Genomic DNA, 23,044 nt, shown 5'->3' on the forward strand with positions numbered 1-23,044 from the left:
GTGTCAGGCTAAAGTGGGCTCAAGTGAGTCACCCAGCAGTGAGCCCAGAGAGAAGACTCCATCCCACCCAGGGCCCCAGCCAGAAAGCAAGCAGAACACAAGGCCCACTTCTCTCTCCCCACTGATATATTTGATAATTGTCCAGAACCAGAGATGGCATCAGCCGTTGGGGGGTGGGGGGTGGCTGAGGGGGAGTAAAAAAGAGCCCAGGGAGGGGGTTGGGGGAGGCAGGAGAGGGCTGAGGAGGGGAGAGAGACACAGAAAAGAGGGAGGAGGGAGGCCAGGGCCGTGGGGGAGAGAAGCCAGCCAGAGGGAGGGGCGGGAGGTGATGGAGGGGGTGCCAAGGGGGGACCACAGGGAGAGAAGGTCCCTCCCCCAGAATACAAAATGGGGGGTCCGGAGGGGACATCCTGGGCTTGGGGGCAGGGAGGGGGTGGCGACGTGGCAGGGCTGAGGTCAGTAGTAGGTTTCTTTCTCCACCCAACCTGGAGAGACAAAGAGGCGAGTGAGAGATAGAGACAGGCAGAGGGAGGGAGGGAGACAGTACACATGATGTGAAGACAAAGACGAAAACGACAGACACAGAGACACCCTCTGAAAGAGGGATGGGAAGAGAAAGAAAGGGGAGGAGCCTTCGGAAGGTGATGGAGGGAGATGCCCCGCGCATGAGCGCCCCCTGGAGGCTCCTCCGGCCTGCCCCCCAGGCCCACCCCACAGCCTCACCCCCTGGGTTCCTGCGCAGGATGAGTTTGCGGATTTCATCGTAGACGAAGATGAGGAAACTGTAGGGGAAGGCACAGAACCACCAGCTGGGCCTGCAGAGGGAGAGGAGGGTGTGAGTCCAGCAATGGGAGGGCTAGTCTCCCATAACCCTCTGGGCCCTGGGCCCTTTCTGGGGCCTGGGGGCTGCAGAGTCCCCTCCCTGCACCTCCATGAGGATAGCCTATGGGGGAAGGTTGGTGGCATCAAAACAGAGGTGGCAATGGGGGACACATAGGGTGTCCAGAGAGACATGGGAGAGATGGGGCCAGAGATCCATGGCTGAGGCCTGGGGCTGGCGGCTCAGTCTGTGAGCACATCCCTTAAGTAAGGGCTCCAGGAGGGTGTGCAGATGGGGGGGTCCTGGGGGCCCAGGACACTCACTTGAGGGGGTACATGCGAAGGGCCACGTCCATGCCAGGGCAGTAGGACAGGAAGGCAGCGAGGGCCGTCTCCTCAAATAAGCCGAAGATCAAGATTTTGTTCCTGGAGACAAAGGTGAGGCAGGGCTTAGCCCAAGGAAGCCCGGCACCTTGGCACCCTGAGCCCACAGAGACAGACATGCAGGCACAGCAAGCGGCAGATGGGGAGAGGCAGCCCCAGAGACAGCGATGTGTCCATAGAGGGGTGCAGAGACCCAGAGAGGAGACGTCCCCTGAGAGGGAGAGAGGCTCACAGAGACAGAGACGTGGAGAGAGAGTGACGCAGAAAGAGAGGGAGGGACAGACACACAGAGGCAGTGAGTGGTATAAAAAGGCAACACAGGTCTGGAGACCTGCACACGTGACCCTTGAGAAGAAGGCAGCTCAGAGGCAAGGGGAGGGACACAGACATATAGAGGGACAGGGCAGATGGCTGCACGGCCTCCTCGCGGCACTGGCCCTCACTTCATGCCCTGCTGGAACACTGAGTTCCTCCGGGTCTTGCAGATGATCAGATCCGCCCACTGGACCACCACGATGCTCACAAAGAAGGCCGTGTGGCACGTGAACTCCACCACCTTCCTCTGCTCGTAGGTCTGTGAGCAACCACAAGGATGCAGGTGTCATCATGTGACCGTGGCCCAGGCCACTGCCCCACTCCCTGCATGGGATCCCCAGGATCTCAGATGTGTCTCCCCTCTCAGGGCTCATAGCTCTGGGGCAAGAGGCAGATGTTTGAGGAAAGAGAAAGGGTCAGGGCTCATGGTGGTCTCCCAGGGACCAGGAAGAGGAGGAGGGACAGCAGCCAGGCTTAGAAGGGACAGACAGAAACAGGGAAGAAGGGCTGGCAGGGCCAGGAGGGTTGGCAGTTAGGACATGTCACCTAGGGTGTGCTGGGCCCAGAGCTCAGGACACCCCACGTGCTGGGCAAGGGTCTGGTGCTGCCCCTGGGGTGGAGGGGTCGTTGTAGGATTTGACCCCTGCGTGGCCGGGACAGCTTGCCTGAGGCTCCTCTGTGGCTTGGAGGATGCCCACCAGCCCTGCTCACCCACTGCTGCCCGTAACTGTCCTCCAGGTCGTTGACGGTGCGGTCATCCCAGTTGAGCCGGATGCCCACCAGGTTGCCGGGTAGGAAGCCATTTTCTGCCAGGATCACAAAGTAGGAGAAAAAGCCACCAAGAGCCTGGATCATTCCTGGGGAGGAGAGAAGGTGCCAAGGAGAGCTCAGAGCTCATGTGCCAGCACACCCTGAGACTCTTGGTGGCCTGTGGGTTGCCTTGGTCCTCTTGCCCAAGCCATATCATCTGGAGATCTTGGTGGTGAGGCCCTGAGATGGCTGCCCAGGTCAGGGACCTCAGGAAGGGGCTCTTCCCATGGATAACCTGGGAGCTCTCTGCCACCTGAATACTGCAACATCCTTGAGGACCCTGGGCTTGACTGTTAGGCCCTCTATGGAGGAGTGACCTCCCCAGGTCTCTGGCCACTGCCACAAAGCCTCTGCTTTGCTAGAACACTCCCGGGAACTCCTGTCCTGCACCTCTAGAACTCTGCACACAGCAGGAAGGAGCAGGCAGAGAGGGTGGGGTTCCAGCCCTGCTCCCAGAGAGCCCCCAGGCTGATCCTGCCCCTCCTCCACCCTGCTAGGTGAGCACGAGGCTCCTGAGAGCTGCTGTGGCAGCGTCAGGGGTGGCCCCAGCCCTCACCGATCTGCCCATAGGCCATGCTGATGAGTCGCTCATTGACCAGCTTGTCTGTCCGAGGGTTCCTGGGCTGTCTCTTCATGATGTCGCTCTCAGCAGCCTCATAGGCCAAGGAGATGGCAGGGACCTGGGTGGAAGAGGCTGGGTGAGTAGGGATGGGAGGACTCTGCCCTCCCAGGCCTCGGGGTGGCCATGGGACTCACCATGTCTGTGCCCAGGTCGATACAAAGGATGGTAATGGTGCCCAGGGGCAGCGGGATGTTGGCCATGATGAAGAGCAGGAAGGGCGTGATCTCGGGGATGTTGCTGGTGAGCGTGTAGGCGATGGACTTCTTCAGGTTGTCAAAGATCAGGCGGCCTGTGGAGGACAGGGGTTGGTTCAGAGCTTGGACGCCCCTGTCAGGGAGCCTCGTGTCCTGGCCCTCCCTTCCAACCCACCCACCTACCCACCTTCACACACAGACCCGTGACCACGGTGCCCCTGCTCAACCATCTTGAAATACACCCCTGGTGGACGCCTGTCTGGCAGTTTCTGTCTAAGCTAAACATCTCCCTTCTCCATTGACCCAGTAACCCCACTTCCAGGTCTATACAAGAGAAATGAGCATTTATGTACACAAAAAATCAAGTTCAATAACATTCACCATAGCTTGATTCATAACGGCTAAAAACCAGAGCCAACCCAGTGCCATGGCAGGTGAGTGGGTGAAAGAATCAGAATATCCAGGCCACGGAACACAGCCCAGCACGGAAAGAAAGGAGCCACGGGTGCAGCCACCCCACGGCTGAATCTCAGGTGTGAGAAAAGCAGACCCCAGAGCTTCCAGACTGTGCTCCCACGCAGCTGAGGTCTGCCACGAATCCATGGAGCTGCAGGTCAGGGGAGTGCTATTTCTAGAAGGCTGATACAGACTGGGAAGAGACACACTTGAATGGGAAGTGGGTGTGTTTTCTCTAGTGATTGGAGCCTGGTGGTCACTCAGGAGTGTATGTGTGCCCAAATCTGTCATCACCTTACTCAGGTATGTGTTTTATACATCAAAAATGGGATCAGGGGCTGGGAATGTGGCTCAAGAGGTAGCGTGTTCGCCTGGCATGCGCGCGGCCCAGGTTGGATCCTCAGCACCACATACAAACAAAGATGTTGTGTCTGCCGAAAACTAAAACAAAATAAATATTAAAAAATTCTCTCTCTCTCTCTCTCTCTCTCTCTCTCTCTCTCTTAAAAAAAAAAAAAGGGATCAGGTCTGGCACAGTGGAAAGTACCTAAGTACCTTTAACCCCAGCTACTTGGGCTGAGGCTGAGGCAGGAGAGTGGCAAGTTGGAGGCCAGTCTGGGAAACTTCATGAGACTCTGTCTCAAAATAAATAATAAGCCAAATGCAGTGGTGCACGCCTGAAATCCCAGCATCTTGGGAGACTGAGGCAGGAAGATTGCAAGTTCAAAGCCAGCGTCAGCAATGACGGGGAGCTAAGCAACTCAGTGAGACCCTGTGTCTAAATAAAATACAAAATAGGGCTGAGGATGTGACTCCTTAGTCGAGTGCCCCTGAGTTCAATCCCAGGTACCTTCTCCCCGCAAAATAAATAAAAAATAATCTGGGCACCCTGGTGCCCACCTGTAATCCCAGTGTCTTGGGAGGCTAAAGCTGGAGGATTGCAAGTTTGAGGCCAGTGTTAGCAACTTAGAGAGACCCTGTCTCAAAATAAAAAATAAAAAGAGCTGGGGATGTGGCTCCATGATTAAGCACCCCTGGGTTCAATCCCTGGTACCAAAAAATAAAAATAAAAAAATAAAACCACACTAAGTTATCACCTAAGATTGGCTATTAACAAAAAGATTAAAAGGGAGAACGTGGAGAAAAAGGAAACTCTTGCACACTGTTGGTGGGAATGTAAGTTAGTACAGGCATTATAGAAAACAGTTTGGAGGTTCCTCAAAAAATTAGTAATGGAACTACCACATGATCCAGCAATCCTACTCCTGAGTCTATACCCAAAGGAAGGGGAACCAGTCTATTGAAGAGACATCAGCACTGCCATGTTTATTGTAGCACTCTTCCCAGTAGGCAAGGCTTGGAATCAACCTAGGTGTCCATCAATGGAGGAATAAATAAAGTGTGGTCCAAACATAACAGAATACTATTCAGCCAGTACTGGAGATCATTATGTGGAGTGAAATAAGCCAGGTACAGAAAGACAAATACCATATGATCTCACTCATATATGGAATCTAAAAATATTGACCTCAGGGCTGGGAGTATAGCTTAGTGGTAGGAGTGCTTGCCCAGTATGTACACCACACACACACACACACACACACACACACACACGCGTGACCCCATAGAAGCTGACATGGGGAAGGATGGGGAGACGTTGATTGATAAGTGCTAACTTACAGTTAGAGGAGTAAGGGGCTAAGGGCGTACCTTAGTGTTAGAGTGTCTGCTCAGTGTGCCTGAGGCCCTGGGCTCAATCCCAAAGAAAAGAAAAGAAAAGAGAAAAGAAAAGAAAGAAGAAGGAAGGAAGGAAGGAAGGAAGGAAGGAAGGAAAGAAAAGAAAGAAAGGAAAGGAAAGGAAATGAAGGAAGGAAGGAAGGAAGGAAGGGAGGGAGGGAGGAAGGAGTAGTAGGAAACTCTGGTGTGCCTTCTTTGCACAGCTGGGTGACTCCAGATACTAATTATGTATTGCATATCTCAGAAAGCTAGAAGAGTCAGGCGTGGTGGCACATGCCTACAATCCATGAGCGTTTCCCCCATGAGGAAGAGTAGTTGGTGAGGAGCCTACAATCCCAGTGATTCAGGAGGCTGCGGCAGGAGGATTGCAAGTTTGAGGCCAGCCTCAGCAATTTAGCAAGGCCCTTAGCATGTTAGTGGGACCCTGTCTCAAAATTTAAAAAAATAAAAAGGTCTGGGGATGTAGCTTAGTAGTCAAGCACCCCTGGGTTCAATCCCCAGTACAAATAAATAAATAAAACTAGAAAAGATACTGAATGGTTTTGCCATGAAGAAATGACAAGTGTTTGAGGAGACACGCATGCTTAACCTGATTTTAACACTGCACCATGTATGCATATATGGAAACATCACATGGTACCCCACTACTAGGTGTCATTTTTATGTATCAGTTAAAAAAATAAAAAGTCTAGGCCCTGATGGCTGCAGAGGACTGGATCCTTTGGTCACCTTTGTGTAACGAAGAGCTCTGGGTGACCCCACCTGACAGCCATTCTCTCTCCTGGCAACGTGCTGCTCCTCACCAACTACCCCTTCCTCATGGGGGAACTGCTCATGGGTGAATGGGCGACTTGGTCTGCTTCCACACAAACCAGAGCGTGGCAGTGGGTGGGGAAGAAACCAGATGAGCTAGCAGGGGATTCACAATGCCATCCACTCTACTTTCAGTATCTCTGAAACTTCCCCTAAAGGTAGTTACGCTCCCTGCCTCCCTTTAGAGAGTCCTTCCATGTCCCCTGTCTGGATAGGACTCTTGTAACTAGTTCTCACAGAGCCCTGTTTTCTTCCCACCTGTCATGGTTGTAATTATGTATTTGTTGGCTGCCTTGAGTAAGGGGGTCTCTCCGGACCTGGGAGACCAGGGACCACATCTGCACTGCTCACAGCTGCACACCTGGCATCTGCAGGGTGCACATGGTAGGAGCCTGTGAGCATCTGGACCAAATGGGAATGGGATCTGTGGGCATGTGCACTGCACATGCATAGAAGATGGCTGACTGGAAAGTTAGCCGGGGTTGGGGACACAGGAGACAGAGTAAGGGCCCTTAATTTGTTACATAGGAGATGAAGGTAAGGGCACTTGTCACTTGGAGTTGGTTTCACTGTGAACTATTTTTTTTTTTTTTTTTTTACAGTAGCCACATTTTCAGATGGGGGAGAGAAATAGAAAAAAAAAAAAAATCACCAAAGCACAAATAGCACTTATTTCTGTATGAGGCTTTCTGTAGTTCTGCACTTTCTATACTGATGAATTATTTTTGATGATCAGGAAACAAATGAAATGTCAACCGGCCCCTTCACAAGAAGGAGCCTGCACCTGGAGCCCCTCCACCTCCAACACCAGCCTGGCCATACACCCCTCACCCACCTTGCTGGGGACAGCTCTCCCTGCCTGTGACTCCTGTCCCTGCATGTAGGGACTCCCAGCATGGCCCACTGATTCCATTCCCTTGTCCCTGCCCACTTAGGGAAACTAGCTGAACCCCCAGCCCAGGAGAGGCCAGGCCTCCAGAGCCTCAGGACCATGTGCTTCCCGGTGGCTGCACTGGAGAGGACTTTTACATGCTTCCAAGTCGGCCTTGTCCACCAGACCATACTGTGCGGGGCCACACAGGGACCCGGAAATGCATCAGCTCTGAGCCAGAGAGCAGGGAGGACTGAAAAGGGCAAGCTCAGGTGCCCGCTGCACTCTGCAGTCCCTGCATCTCTGGACTGTTCTCCTCACCCTCCCCGCCCCCTCAGTGACCCAAGTCTCCAGAGTCACTGCCAGCCACTCACCCTCTTCCACACCCGTGACAATGGAGGCAAAGTTGTCATCCAATAGAATCATGTCGGCTGCCTGCTTAGAGACATCAGAGCCAGCAATGCCCATGGCCACCCCAATGTCAGCTTTCTTCAGAGCAGGGGAGTCGTTCACACCATCGCCAGTCACGGCCACAATTGCTCCCTGGCAGGGGAGAGGGTGAGGGTGAGACCCAGGGGTCCAGGCCCCGGTCCTCCTCCCTCAGACCCAGGGGCAGAGCCCACCTGTCTCTGACAGCCCTCCACGATGATGAGCTTCTGCTGTGGGGAGGTGCGGGCAAAGACGATCTCAGTGTGATTCTGTAGGATCTCGTCGATTTGCTCAGAGGTGAAGTCCTTGAGGTCGGTGCCGTGGATCACACAGGCCTTGGCATCCCTGAGAAGAGCAGGAAGAATGAGTGTTCCAGGGCGAGGCAGACAGACAGACAAAGAGACAGATGGGCAGCACCATGGACAGGAGAGCCAGCGGTCCAGGGCTGAGAAAAGAAGAGGTCTCTGGGAGGCAGAGATGAAGGTACATGGGGGAGTGGGGCAGGAGGAAGACCTCAGGAAGGACTGAGGGGCACTGATGTAGAGGATTGTGGGTACTAGACAGGTAGGAAAGGTGACAGCCACAGGTGGGCATGAGGACATATGGGGCGCCATCAAACCCTCTGAGATAGCAATTGTTAGGCAGCCTATTTTATTTTATTTTTTAGCACTTTAATATGTGTATATGTGTATATGTATAGCACATGTATACACATATTTTTTTCAGGTGTTGATGGACCTTTATTTATTTATTCATATGGGGTGCTAAGAATTGAACCCAATGCCTCGCACATGGAGGCAAGTGCTCTGCCCCTGAGCCACATCCCCAGCCCCTATTTTATTTTTGATGCTGGGGATGGAACCAGGGCCTCGTGCTTGCTGGGCAAGTGCTCTACCACTGACTGCACCCCCAGCCCTAGTTGCTCATCTTAGTGAGGAGGAAAGTGAGGGTCAGGGAAGCTAAATGACCTGCCCAAGGTCACACGGTGATGAGTGGCCATGCTGGGAATTGACCCCTGTGGCTATGGTACCAGGCAGCCACCTTCACACCAGGCAGCACCTAGATGGGCCCCAGGTGCGGAGCAAACAGAGGAATCCCCAAAAGGAAGGGGGTGAGCAGCCCAGAGGGAAGCTGGACCAGACAGATGCCTTGTGGAGATGGCCCTGATGGCTCTCCTGTGTCCCCAGCTCAGCGGGGTGGCTCACCGTGGGTTGACCTGGCTGACAGGGATGTTAAGCCGGGCGGCGATGTCCTCCACAGTCTCATTGCCCTCGGAGATGATGCCCACACCCTTGGCGATGGCCTTGGCTGTGATGGGGTGATCGCCTGTGACCATGATGACCTGCAGGCATTGCTCTTTAGGGTCGGTCTGATCTTCCCCCAGTGTCCTCCCTGTCATCCCCAGCTCCCTCCGGCCACACCTTGATGCCTGCGCTCCGGCATTTGCCCACGGCGTCAGGGACAGCTGCCCGGGGAGGGTCAATCATGGACATGAGGCCCACGAAGCAGAGGTTGTCTGTGGTGAAGTTCACGTCATCACAGTCGAAGGCGAAGCCCTTGGGGAACTGCTCCTCGGGCAGGTAGTAATGGCAGAAACCTGGAGGCAGGGTCAGGGTGGGGGACATGAAATGTCTGGATCCCGGGCCATCAATCTTCCCAGCAAGTCAACCCTCCTTTCCTAAAGATGCCTCCCCTCTCCTCCATCCATGCCTGAAGCCACTCAGCTGCAGTGCATGCTGGGAGCCCCTCTTCTGAGCCAGGCCAGGCTCTGGGCAGCATCACACCCCTCTTTGGCCCCAAGGAGCCCAAAGAGCTGGCCCAGTCCCTGCCCCACAATCGTGCCCCACCCACGGTACGTACCGAGCACGCGCTCGCCCAGGCCCCCGAGCTCCAGGTAGGCATTTTGGAAGGCTTCCTTCATCTCCTCGTCCAGTGGCTGCTCCTTGCCCTGCAGCAGGATCGTGGAGCAGCGGTCCAGGATGCGTTCGGGGGCGCCCTTCATCACCAGCAGGTATCGGTTGTCATTGGGGTCCTCTGTCTCATGGATGGATAGCTGAGAAGCACAGAGGCAGATGTGCTTGAGCCACACGGGAAGCTGGAGGCCACCACACCCAGATGGGAGAGCACTGTCCCAGCCCCACAGAGCCATGGTGGAAGGACAGATGTCCACCGGGGCTCCCCCAGAGGGCCCTGCCCACATCACTCTCCCCTAGACAGATGTTTTCTGTTTCTTGGAGTCTTAGGGAGATCTCTGCTCTTCCTGTCTCTGTCTCTCCATCTCTGTCTCCTACAGGAGTCCCAGCGTGGGTTACCTGCCCTCTCTCCGCCTCACTCTAGTCCTTCTCTTCCCTCACCTGAACTAGCGCTAAATCTGCTCAGTTCGCCTCTAAAATGCACTCGGAGTCTGGACTGTCCTCCCGCCACCGGCTGCTGCCCCCACCCACGGGCCAGCTACCATCATCCAACACCCGAATCCCCAGATCTCCCCTTCCCGTGGCAGCCGGCTGCAGGTGCAGCCTCGTGGGAGAGAGCTTGCCTAGCATGCATGAGGCCCTGGGCTCCATCCCCAGCACCAACAAAAATCTGATAGTTTCCCCAAAAGTTGAACAGAGTTATGATATAAACTGGCATCCTCAGAAAGGAATGCAAATGCGTGTCTGCACAAAAACGTGTCCACAAATGTCCACAGTAGCACTACTCAAGAGCCAAAGGGTGGAAACCCAAAGGTCCGTGAGTGAATGAGTGGGTAAATACAGTGTGGTCTACACATACAACAGAACACTGGTCTGGCACCAAGAGGAAGGAAGCTCGGATACACAGCATGGCTAGATCTTGAAAGCAAGATGCTTCCGTGAAAGAAGCCAGACAAAAAAGGCCGTGTGTTGTATGACTCCATTTTTATGAAGTGTCCCAAATAGGCAGATCCATAGAGACAGAAAGTAGGTTAGTGGTTGCTTAGGGCTAGGAGGGTGGAGGAAGAGGGGGTGGTGATAGCTAAGGGGTGCAGGGTTTCTTTCTGAGGTGATAAAAATGCTCTAAAACTGACTATGTAGGTGGTGCGTGTATCTGTGAATAAATACACTAACTGTTGAGTTCCACACTTTAAATAGATGATCATGGCATGTGAATTATATCTCCATAAAGCTATTTAAAAGGATGTGAGTCAATCCTGTCTCTCCTCGGCTCAGAGCCCTCTCATTGGCTCACATCCTCCTCAGCAAGTCCTCGTCATGGTCCAAGAGACCCCAAGGGCTCTGGCCTCACCTCCTACCCGCTCCGGCTTCCAGGATGTTGTTCAGACAAGCCACGCTCCTGCCTGAGGGCCTTTGCACACACCATCTGCTGCCTGAACATCCTTCCCCCAGATACCTGCAGGGCTCCCTCCCTCAGCACAGTATTTCCTCATGACTTTGTCATTCCCTGTCTTCTAGCACTAGAGTGTCAGTTCCAGAGAGGAGGAACTTCACTGTTTTACTCTCTACCACGAGCACCCACGGGATCTAAAACACGGTCAACGTGGTGGCTGATCAAAAAAAGAAACTTGATGAAGGTGTGAAAGTTGCTGCTGTGGCCAAGGTCCCTGGCTGGCGTCCGCCCTCTGCTGGGCAGAGCTCTTTGCCCCTCTGCGTCTCCCTTCAACAGAGATCTCACGCTGCCTCTCACGCTCAGGTGCAGCCAGTCGCCCTCCCCACAGGCTGGGTACTGTCTTCCCATGTTACAGATGGGGAAATTGAGGCTCTGCAAAGATTAGTATCTTGCCCAAAGCAGGACAGTAGGGCAGAGGCAACTGCTGTCCAGGTGTCACAGAGAAACCGAGGCCCAGGCAGGCCGCCCTGGAGAGCCCCAAGTTTGTACCTGGTATTTGTTGGTGGAGTTGAAGGGGATCTCGGCCACTTTCTTGTTGCGTTCACGCATCAGCTTCACGGAGCCGGAGGACAGCTCGATGCATTTGAGTAGGGCAGACTCGGAGGCATCCCCGGCCACGTCCCTCTGTGGAGAGAGAGTGTCATTAGGGCAGGAGCATGGGGCAGAGTGGACGACAGGGGGCCAAGGGGAGGCGGTGGCTGCACCCACCTTAAGTACAGGGATGTTGTCTTGACCGCCTTTGAAGACAGCACGGTTGCAGAGTCCGGCGATGTGGGACAGGGCCACCCATGTGTGTGAGCTCTTGTCGAAGGAGGTGCCTGAAAGTGGAAGGAGCATGTGAGTAAGGGGCTCCCAATGCCCCGTGCCCACCACCCCTGCCCTGGGCCCCCACCCACCTGACTGATCCTCAGTGGTGTCAGCCTCGTGGATCTGATTGTCAAACCACATGTGGGCCACCGTCATGCGGTTCTGGGTGAGGGTCCCCGTCTTGTCTGAGCAAATGGTGGATGTAGAGCCCAGGGTCTCCACAGCCTCCAGGTTCTTCACTAGACAGTTCTTCCGAGCCATGCGCTTGGCAGTCAGGGTCAGACACACCTGGGGGACGTGCAAGCGCAGGTGAATTGCAGGTGGGAGCTGGTGCAGGGTGACCAATGTCCACAACCCACCTGCCCAGCCCAAGGAGACTTCTGGGTGGCCTGAAAAGAACAGTACCACCCAGCACTCCTCCCTCCAGGTACAGACCCACAGAAACAGGCCCTATGTGCCCCTGGAGACACACACTAGAATGTTCACAGTCGCAAGCTTTATAATAGGCCAAACTGAAACAACCAGAGTCCACTCAGAGAAAGGAGATACTGGGAAAATCAGAGATGGAACACTATGCATCTGTATAAAAGGATAAATTATCACTGCCTCCAACTAAATGACTGAAGCTCAAAAACATCATGTTTAGCAAGAAGAGACAGATAAGAGTCCATATGGAATTATTCTCTCCATATGAAATTTGAAAAACGGCAAACTTAATTTCTGCTATTCGAAATCAGAGTTAGGGGCTAAAGATGTAACTCAGAAGCAGAGTGCTTGTCTCGCATGTGTGAGGCCCTGGGTTCAATTCCTACCACTCACAAATCACCAAAACAGAAGCCATATATAGGGGTTACTCTTTGTTGTGGGCTGTGAGTCCCAAGGTCAGGAGGGGACTGCTGGGGGACTCAACCTGGGAGTAGCTGAGAGTAGCTGACATGGTGATGTGGGACCATTTGCATCGTCAAATTGCATGTTCACAGTATGTGCAGTCCTTTGTGCATGTATTATACACCAGCAAAGCCTTTTGACATGTGGATCTTTTTTTTTTTTTTTTTGTATCAGGGAACCCAGGGGCACTTAGGCACCGTGTGAAATCCCCAGCCCTTTTTATATTTTATTTAGAGACAGGGTTTGCTGAGTTGTTTAGGGCTTTGCTAAATTGCTGAGGCTGGCTTTGAATTCATGATCCTCCTGCCTCAGCCTCCCAAGCTGCTGGAATCTTCACCATTTTTTTTATTTTTATTTTTTGTGGCGCTGGGGATTGAACCCAGGGCCTTGTGCATGTGAGGCAAGCACTCTACCCACTGAGCTATATCCTCAGCCCTAACATTTTTACTTTTTATTTTGAGACAGGGTCTTGTCAAGTTTCTGAGGTTCACAATGTACTTGCAATCCTCCTGCCTCAGCCTCCTGAGTGGCTGGGATTACAGATGTGCACCACCATGCCTGGCTGTGTGGTAGTTTTGAATATGCTAATGTGGCAGGTCTTGCACCACACATTAAGTAGAATAGGGGAATCGAGGAGCAGAATAATATTCTTAGAGTGGCTCCATGTATTTTGAAAACAACATTAAGGGGACTGAGGTGGACTGATAGCTGGTAGTAGGAGGGAGACCATTTGTTTTTTTCCACATGTGTTTGTTGGGTTCCCCCCCCTCCCCGCATTGGTACTGGGAATTTAACCCAGGGTGCTTTACCACTGAGCTATATTCCTAATGCTTTTTATCTGAGACAGGGCCTCTCTGAGTTGCTGAGGCTGGACTCAAACTTGCAATCCTCCTGTCTCAGCCTTCCAAGTCTCTGGGATTGCAGGCATGAGGCACCACACCCAGCTGAGACCATTTACTTTTGAACTTGACCTATTCTTCAGATTTTTTGCATGAGTGTGCAAATCTTAATTTTGTGAGTTAACTAACGTGATAGTATCGCAGACCTCTGTGTCCTGCAGTGGTTCTTAAGATGTTTGCTTGTGTTTTGTTTGTTCATTTGGATTAGGAGGCCCCTCTTTATTCAGGGCTGGGAGGCCCAAGCTGTCCTTATCAAGAACACAGCCATCCAAGCCCTGCCCCTCCTCCCTCAGCCCCTGGAGCTCAGCCTTACAGTGACAGTGGCCAGCAGACCCTCTGGGACATTGGCCACGATGATGCCGATGAGGAAGATGACAGCCTCAAGCCAGCTGTACCCGAGAATGAGGGAGAGGATGAAGAAGGAGACGCCCAGGAAGACGGCCACACCGGTGATGAGCTGAATGAAGTGCTCGATCTCAATGGCGATGGGCGTCTTGCCCACCTCCAGGCCTGAGGCCAGGGTGGCGATGCGGCCCATGACAGTGCGGTCACCAGTGGCCACCACCACACCCCGAGCCGTGCCTATAGGGTGAGAGGGTTAGGTCAGGTGAGATGAGGCTCAGGAAGGCTGATCCCTGAGGCCCATCCCCTTGCTTGCCCACCTGGGTGTCCCAAGCATGCCCCGCTCACCTTCTACGCAGTTGGTGGAAAAGAAGGTGATGTTCCGAGTCTCCAAGGGGTTGTCATGTGTGCAGTCGGGAGAGCGGGTCTGGGGCTCAGATTCGCCGGTCAGGGAAGAGTTGTCCACCTGCAGGCGGGGGCAGTGGAGATAAGGCTCAGTCCAGGGCCCAGGGTTAGAGGGCATGTGTCCAGGGGGGGATTAGGGTCTGTGTCTCTGGAGGTGCCCAGCTGGGCCAGTGGCATCTGGGAGGCTGGAGAACAGGAACATGAAGGTGTAAAGGGTACCAGACTACTTGCCAAGGCCTAAGGTAACTGAGGATCTCTTAGACCTGGGGCTGGGATGTGAACCCCCTGGGCCTGAAGGAGGAGGACTAGGTCTGTACCACTGAGCTGATGGAGGAGGGGTGGGGCCTGGCCCCATGGGTCTGAGGGAGGAGGGCTGAGGCCTGGACCCCTGGGTCTGAAGGAGGAGATCTGGGCCTGGACCCCTGGGTCTGAGGGAGCAGGGCTGAGGCATGGACCCCTAGGTCTGAGGGAGCAGGGCTGAGGCCTGGCCCCCTGGGTCTGAGGGAGTAGGCTGGGCCTCGCCCCCTGAGTCTGAGGGAGGAGGGCTGAGGCTTGGACCCCTGGGTCTGAGGGAGCAGGGACGGGACCTGGCCCTCTGGGTCTGAGGGAGGAGATCTGGGCCTGGCCCTCTGGGTCTGAGGGAGAAGGGCTAGGGCATAGACCTCTGGGTCTAGGAGAGCAGGGCTGGGGCCTGGGATCCTGACTCCTGAGTGAGAAGGACAGAGCTCGGACGCAGGCCCACCTTGCAGCCATGGGCCGAGATGATTCGCAGGTCAGCTGGGACTCGGTCTCCACCCTTGATCTCTACCAAGTCCCCAACCACCACCTCCTCAGCATTCACCTGCATCTTCTCACCTTCCCTGATCACCAGTGCTTGCTGTAGGGCAGAGCAGAGAAGAGTTACCTCCCAGACTCCCTCTGCCTGGAGGGTCACTCTGCATGACTCTCTGCCCACACCCTTCTGGCCCTTCCCAGGGCATCCCTTACCTGGGGAACCATGTTCTTGAAGGACTCCATGATCTTGGAGCTCTTGGCCTCCTGGTAGTAGGAGAAGCAGCCAGTGATGATCACTACAGCTGCCAGCACAATGCCCAGGTACAGCTGCAGGGAGAGGCAGGGCATGGGGTCATGGTCACCAGAGCCACTCCCCACCCGTGCCCACCCCATGTTTGTGGGGCTTCTGGGAAGGGAGCTTTCTATCAATGGGTTTGTATTTGTTCATTTGAATCTGTATGTCTGAGTCTGTGTGTCTGTCTGTCTGAGCCCCTCTTCCTGTATTTGTCTGTGTTTCAGTCTCTGGGACTGTCTCTCATGTGTGTGTGTGTGTCTGTCTGTCCATCCATCTTCTTGCCTACGTTTAAGAATCAGAGTGTTTGCAATTGTCTGTCCATGTGTCTTTAGTTCTGTCTCTCTGTATACCTGGCCTTACATTTATACGACACTGAATCTCTGTAGATCTCTCTCTGTGTCTCTCTCTTGCAGTCTCTGTCTCTGTTGGTCTGTTTCTGTTTGACAGTCTGCATCTGTGTGTCTGTCTGTGCTCATGTGTCTGATCCACTTGGTGGTGTTTGAATCTGTGCCCTAGTGCATCCACTGTGTTCATCCTACAGGTATATGTAGGCCCCTGTGCGAGGACCCCTTTGCAGCTGTGTGTGGCTCTGCCTCCAGGCATGGCAACTGTGGAGATCGTGTCTTTTGTTGGGCAGATGGGCTCTGACCCATCAGCAAGTACCTGGGTCTCTACCTGAGTACACTCACTGACTCTCGGAGTATTTAACAGGCTGTGACCACTTGATAGTGTCCTTCCCTAAGGTTGCTGAGATGACCCAGCCTGGGGACAGAACCTCAGCTCATACCTCCTGCTGTATGACTTTAGACAAGTTACTTGGCCTTTCTGAGCCTCTGGTTTCCTTGTACCCAATCTGGTTCTCTCATGGGTCATTATGAGAGTCAGAGGAGGAACGCAGGATTTGGAAAGTCTAAAGAGACCGGGAGGCCTGAGGGGTGGGTAAGTTGTGTTCCTAAATGTGTGAGGCTTTGGAGGGGATAGAGAGCACTCACATTGTCACCAGAGGGGTCATCTTCAGTGCCTGCCTGGATGCCATAGGCCAGGAAACAGAGGATGGCCCCAATCCACAGCAGAATGGAGAAGCCCCCGAAGAGCTGGCGGCAGAACTTGACCCATTCTGGGGTGGTAGGCGGTGGCGTGAGTGCGTTGGGCCCATCCCGGGCCAGGATCTCCTGGGCTTTGCTGTGCGTCAGACCCTGGGGGACACACAGAACCCTCCCTGAGCAGCCCTGCATCCCAACCCACCCCGGTACCCAGGCATCCAGGACACCAGGCCCCGCCCTCCTCCCTCAGACTCCGGGGTCCAGGCCCCCGTGCTGACCCAGCGGCCCTCACCTGCACGCAGTCCGTGTTGTATTTCCTGCAGACTTCTTCCACGGACATTTTGTGCTCTGTCTGAGGATGGAAAGAGAGGAGACGTGAAACGGGGCCTACCTCAGGGCGAGGGGGAGCTCTGGAGGGCACAGGCGTGAGGTGGGGCTTACCATAGCCACCTCCTTCTTGAGGTCATCCAGGTCCCGGCGCTCCTTGCCCTTGCTCTTCTTGGGCGAGCCCTTGTCATCTTTTTTGTCCTGCGAGGTGGCGACACGATAGCTGTCAGAGCCACCAGACTGCGGGCGAGAAGGGATTCCAGAGGGACACTGGCCCTGTGAGCCCTGCCTCTCCTGCTGGCCTGTGTCTCTCTATCTCCGGGTGTGGGGCTGTCTCTGGGGCTCTCCATCTGTCACTGAGTTCTCCCTGGTGTCTCTGGGCATCTCTCAGAACCCCTGAGTCTGGTCTCCAACTGCCCTCACAGTCCCTGGCACCAAGCGTCTCTGGAACTGTGTCCCTGAGAGTCTCCCTGTGGCTTCTTTCTCTCTCTGACTCCATGGGTCTGTATCTGTCTTTTTATCTCTGTGTGTATCTTCCTGTCTCTCCCTCTCTTTGGGTCCATCCAACCTTCCTGTGCTCTGTCTCTCCCTCTCTTTGGGTCCATCCAACCTTCCTGTGCTCTGTCTCTTTCTAGGTTTGGCTTTATGCCTAACTTTGTGGTCCCTGTGTCTGTCTGTCTCTTGATCCATCCCACCAGATCTATTTGTGCGTCTCTCTTATCTTGTATCCTTATCTCTCCAAGGCTGTTTCTCTCCCTTGGTCTTTCTCCTATCACTTTAGTTCTCTCTCTCTCTCTCTCTCTCTCTCTCTCTCTCTCTCTCTCTCTCTCTCTCTCTCTCTCTCTTTGGGTCTCTCTGTGATTCTGCTTCTGTCTCTCTCTCCATGATGTCTGTCTCCATCTCCTGGCAATCTCTCCCAGGGTCTGCTATTTCTGTCTCCCTGGTTCTCTTTGGGTTCCTATCTCTTTCCAAGGTGCTGCTTTTTGGTATCTCAGACTGTCTCTATGGACCAGTTTTTCTGGTCTCTGTGCCTTTCTCCATCCTTTTCTCTCACTCTGTTGTTATGTCTCTATCTTCTTCCCTCCATCTGCCTCCTTCATGATGCTCCATGTGTCTCCACCCGGTTCCCTCCTCATTTCACCCTGTCTTCTCTCCCCCTCCTCCTCCCTCTGTGTGTGTGTCTGTCTCTTTCATCACCCCCCTTTCTTCTTCTTCTCTCTTTCCTCTTTTTCCTCTCTGGGTCCACCTCAGTCTCTCTGTCCTTCCTGCTCTAGGTCTCCCATATAACTTGGGCTGGCTTTATTTTCTGGGCCTTTCTCCAGTTCCATGGACATCTCAGGCAAAGGACACAGAAAATCTTGAGAGGTTCCACAAGCATGGCATAGAGGGAGAGGAAAGGGCACTACAGGTGTTGGTCACAGCTGAACGGGGTGGGCAGCCTGCTGTACCCAAGCAGCCAGTCCTGAGGGCCTTGATGAAGACCCTGGCTTCTCTCCTGGGGATAGGTGGGAGCCAGAGATGATCTTGAACCAGAGTGGGCATTGCCAGGTCTCTGGAGGACTGAGCAGGGGCTGAGTGGGATGATTTGGAGTACAGAGGAAAAAGAGGCAGAAGCCTCAGAACTGGTTTGAACTGAATTGGTGTGAGGGGAAGGGAATGAGCTTCAAGTTTGGGGGCCTGGGCAGATGGGGAGGGTAGTGTCCCATGCAGGTAGGAGGGGTGGGCTGAGGCCAGGCGCCTGTAGAGGGCTGCTGACAGATCCTATGGGCCCACAGCCAAGTTGGGATCCGAGGCTCAGCGCGGCTCAGCGCTAATCTCCTCGTGACCTTGCAGAGGCCTGAACTGCCTGCTGTCTGCCCCAGACCTGCAGGCTGAGTCTAGGGGTGCAGGGAGGGCTGCAGTCTGGGGGGAGTCCCAAGGAGGGGTTCAGGGGTGGGAGGGAGGCTTGGCCCCTGGCCAGTCCTGCAGCAGCACTGCATCTCAGACACAGAGGCATAGAGGCTTGGAGGAGATGGAGGCAGCTGATCCTCCATCCTGAGCTCTGTGCTAGGGGTAAGGTCTCAGCTTCCCCACATGGATGGAGGGATGTGCAGATAGCAAGTCATGAGGTCAAGCTGGAGAAGTGAGCAGGGAGGTGGGAGCAAGGACAGATGGGGGTCTGGTAGAAGTGGGGCAGGAAATCTGCCATCAATCCCTTAAGTCTTAGGGAAGGTTAGGCAGCTGCTGCTTGGGTCCCTAACAGCTGGGGCTGGGCTTGATTCTTGGGTCTGAGGGAGGACTGGGGACTGGACCCCTGGATCTGAAGGAAGAAGATTGGGGCCTGGACCCTTGGGTCTAAGAAAAGAGGGATGGGGTCTGGGACCCTAGTTCTGAGTGAGGGCTGAGGCCTGTACTCTTGGGTCAGAGAGAGGAGGGGCTAGGGTCTTGACTCCAGGGACAGAGGGAGGAGGACTGCAATCAGGACTCCTGGATCTGCAGAAGAACTTGGGCCTGGACCTCTGGATCAGAAGGAGGGGCTGGGAGCTGGATTCCTGGGTCTGAAGGAGGAGGGCTGAGGTTTGGACTCCTGGGAAAGAGGGAGGAGGACTGGAGGTCAGGACTCTGGGGGGGGGGTGATGGGATCTGGACTTCTGTGTCAGGGAGGAAAGCTGGGACTCCCGGGTCCCTTGTAGGTGAGTCTGGGCTCCTGATTGTCCTTGCCATGGCCAGACTGCCTTGGGGGCAATTTCCATCTGTTGCCGTGGGGGAACTGAGGCTTTCCCAGTCAAGGCAGGAGGCCCAGATGGGCGCACTGTGGGAGGGAGCACCTCTGAGCGTGGGGACACTCCTGTCTCCCTGTAGCCAGCATCTGCGGTTCCTCGCCATTTTCCAAGCAGTCTCCCTCCTGGATGCTGGCACAGCTTATTCAGCCTCTGCACCTCTCAAGTGCCCCACCTCAGGTGCCTGTGGCCCTTGTCTCTGAGTGCCTCTCCCTGGCGCCCCTCTGCCCTCTGCCTCCTCTTCCTATCATTCCCACTGACTTTGCTGTATCTGGATGGGAAATGTCTGTCTTTGCTCTCCTTTTTGTCTCCAGGTCCTTTTCCATGTCCCACTTTACCACTCCATGGCTCTCTGCCTATGTCTCCATGTCCCTGTCTCTATGTCTATGTTTCTTTCTGTCTGTCTCCTTTGGAGTCTCATCCTCTCTGTGTCTCTGTCTCTCCCTCTCATGTTTAAATCCTTTGCTCCCCCCCCCCATCCCCATTTTTTTCCCTAAGATTCCCCCCTCCCCTACCTTCTCTAAGGCATCTTGGCCTCAGCCCTCTCCCCCAATCTTCCCATGCTCCCCTTCTCCATTTCACTTACCTGAAAGTCATCACTAATTCCCACCTCCCTGTTTCTCTCCCTGTGTCCTCCCCCCACCCAATTCTCCCCACCCCCCTCCCAACCCACAGATCTGCAGCCCCATCCCCCACCTCCATCCTTAGGCCCATCAGTCTCCATCCGCCATCTTTCTCCCTATCTCTCATGTTTCCTCTTATCCATCTTTCCCATCCTGATCCTCTTTGGCCCACCTACCTCAACCCACCCACCTCCTTCCCTGACTCCCCACCCCAAAGACCCCAACCCAGACACACAGGGAGGAATCCAGGGCTGCAGCAGGGGTCAGGTGGTCAGCCAGGGAAGGAGGCGGCATCTGCTGGAGAGACTCACAGACAGAGAAGGACACACGGACACAGAGGCAAGGGCATAGCAGGCAAGCAAGCTCCCCACCACACATTTGCACTCTCACACCCTCAGCCAGGGGCTCAGACTCTCAGCCATGGTCCTCTTGCTCCTCCCCCTCTTCCCAGCCCCTCATATCTGCTCCCCCAGATTAGAGGCTGCACACACACTCTGCAGCCCCAGGCGGGTGCACTTCGGAGTGCCCCCAACCAGGCCTGGAAGGAGAAAGAGAGGTCATCTGATGTCCATTTCTCAATTTCCCAGCCTGGACCTATCTCCACCCAGCCAGGGGATCAGGGGGCTTTGACACACCCAGACACATTAACACAGCTCTCGCACAGGCTCAGACACCACTGGGGCCACAGATGAGGGCAGACAGTGCAGCCAGGGCCTGACAAAATCAGGAGCTCACACACGCTGTCATGCCGCACGCAATCCTGCAACTGCATACACGCATCCGACAAGGTCAGGCAGAGATGCTAAAGGCCAGCCCATGACCCCTCGGATCCCCGCACACAAAGCCAAGCCAATATGCGCCACAGACCCCCTCCAGCCCTGCGTCCCCCCTCCCCCCAGCCACAGCCGCACGACCACTCGGACCCGCTGGGTCAGCGGGGTCACAGGTCCCCAAAGTCCTGGCCCCAAAGCTCAGGGGTCTTGGAGCCCCCGGCCTCCACACACACCCAATGTCCCTGATTCCACAATGTCACACACACACACACACACACACACACACACACACACACACAGTGCCCTGCTGGCCCAAGCACCTACCCCCATCTTGGCGGCTCTGTGGGGAGAGGCGCGGGTGGGCGAGCGGCGGCCTCAGGGCGGGCTCAGGCGCGGGCTCGGGCTGGGGGCCTCTGCAGCGCCCGCGCCTCGGTCGGAGCGTGCAGCCGTCGGTCTGTCTGTCCCACCGCACAGAGGCTGCGGCGGCTGCCGCCTCCGCCTCCTCATATGCCCGCGCCCGCGGGGGGAGGCGGCGCCGGCCAATCCGGGGCGCCGCTGCGCTGATGGACGGCCCGCGGCCCCGCCCCCGGTACTGCAGCTGTCCTCCCCCACCCCCACCCCGTCTCCGCAAAGTGGAGGCGCCACTAGGAAGGGGGGAGTACTGCGTGGAGGCGGGGGAGGGATCCCGGAGACCCCCTCTATGGAGGGTGGGGCCTCTGAGAAGAGGAAGCGCTGCAGAAATCCCCTCATTGTAGAGGTGTGCCACCAGGAGAGGGACCCACTGAAGGGGGTGGGGGCGGGGTAGGGGGAAAGCCCGAGTGAACCACCGCAGTAAGGCAGGGGCCCCAGCGCACCCCCTCTGCAGTGTGGCGGGCTGGGGCTGGAGTCTGGGTTGGTGCTGTTCAGGGGGATGGTGCTGCAGGAGAGGAAGCTGGAGGACGCAAGAAAGCAAGGAAGACCCCAAACTGAAGAGGGGTGCTGCAGGTGGGGAGGAAGAGTCCTGAGACTGCCCACTTCCCCAGTGTGCGTTCGGCCATGGCTGAGATATAGGAGATATAACTACAGAGTACACAGCCAGGAGACACCAGGAGGCCCAGGAAGTGCCCAGCACCAGTTATGCACCACAGTCACATTCCATCACACACCAGCCTGTACCCTCACCTACAACACTATCCATCGCACAAACAGAGGCTCACACAGGAAGGAAACACACATAGAGCACACGATTTGCAAAACCATCAAAGCACAAGAGAATCATCGGCACAGTTGAAAAGCGCCATGTAGGTCCCACACCCTCAGAATGCTACATCACAGACCCATCCACTGCATCTGACCTTGCACCATCTCTGAGACCCGCAATGTACAACCCATGAAGAAGATTCACCTTTACATCACACATGCTCAGGCCTCCAGACACATCACAGGACACATGAGCTATTGTGGACCTGGACACCATCACATAGCATCACACACTTTATCATACACACTGCTCCCTCGTATGTCTGGGCACGAGCAAAGGTCCACAGTACAAAATTGCCAAATTGTTGTTGTGAATGACGACAGACAAAAAGATGCATGCACTCACACACAGTACAACAGTTCACAGAAATAAGTCACATAACACCATCCCACACACCTCTCACATATCACATATTATAGCACTATCACGTACACCTTTGTGACACCTCCAAACACAGCCTAACACTCCCACCCACATGCCACACCCCCATCACAGAAAGCACACACACACACACACACACACACAGCCGGCACCCACACACCTGGCCTGCCACACACATGCAACACCATCAGCCACCCGTGGAACCTGAGGAGTCATAACCTCCACTCCCACTCCCAACACCACTTTGCTTCCATGAGGAACATCCCAGACTCTCCCTGGGGATAGAAGAGGGGAGTGTGGAGAGAGAACACCTGACCTTGTAGCTTTCTAAGAATGGATATCCCTCCCATCTATGGAAGTGGAGATATGAGGCACACAGGCTAGGAACAGGGAAGAGCCTGGTGTGTGGGAGTGGGTAAAGGTCAAGGACCTGGTCAGGGAAATGTGTGAAAGGCTGAAGGCTAAAGTGAGAGACAGACGGGGAGAGACAAAGTCAGAGCCACATAGATGACCTTGGACAGGTTCAGGGATAGTGCCAAAGGAGAAGGAGGTAAGGAGGACTTCCCCAGCACTCAGAGCCTCACCCCAATCTTTTTCTCTGACCTGTTCCCAGTCCCTCTCGCTGTCCCTTGTTGCCATGGTAACAGGGAGACTGACTCTGCAGCAAAAGGA

The 23,044-nt window shown here is 55.0% G+C and overlaps 1 protein-coding gene across 4 annotated transcripts; it reads right to left on the bottom strand.

Moving 5' to 3' along the window:
- Window positions 1–456: 456 nt before the first annotated feature.
- Window positions 457–16,830, bottom strand: Atp1a3 (ATPase Na+/K+ transporting subunit alpha 3). Of its 4 annotated transcripts, none has more exons than XM_026403737.2 (22): window positions 16,711–16,830; window positions 16,562–16,621; window positions 16,219–16,422; window positions 15,145–15,258; window positions 14,900–15,034; window positions 14,101–14,218; window positions 13,724–13,992; window positions 11,713–11,911; window positions 11,525–11,634; window positions 11,306–11,440; window positions 9,311–9,503; window positions 8,872–9,047; window positions 8,656–8,792; window positions 7,645–7,795; window positions 7,396–7,564; window positions 3,085–3,239; window positions 2,885–3,008; window positions 2,230–2,375; window positions 1,647–1,777; window positions 1,144–1,245; window positions 724–815; window positions 457–485 (listed from the first exon to the last, which is right to left on the bottom strand). In XM_026403737.2, the coding sequence occupies exons 1-22, from the start codon at window positions 16,711–16,713 to the stop codon at window positions 457–459; spliced, it is 2,952 nt and encodes a 983-aa protein (XP_026259522.2). In that variant the 5' UTR covers window positions 16,714–16,830. The 4 variants fall into 4 exon arrangements, with proteins under 4 accessions (XP_026259522.2, XP_077649116.1, XP_077649118.1 ...); XM_077792990.1 differs by having other exon boundaries at window positions 724–809; window positions 16,711–16,791; XM_077792992.1 differs by lacking the exon at window positions 16,219–16,422 and having other exon boundaries at window positions 16,711–16,764.
- Window positions 16,831–23,044: the final 6,214 nt, after the last annotated feature.

This window comes from Urocitellus parryii, chromosome 15, assembly GCF_045843805.1.
Source record: "Urocitellus parryii isolate mUroPar1 chromosome 15, mUroPar1.hap1, whole genome shotgun sequence".
NCBI lineage: Eukaryota > Metazoa > Chordata > Mammalia > Rodentia > Sciuridae > Urocitellus > Urocitellus parryii.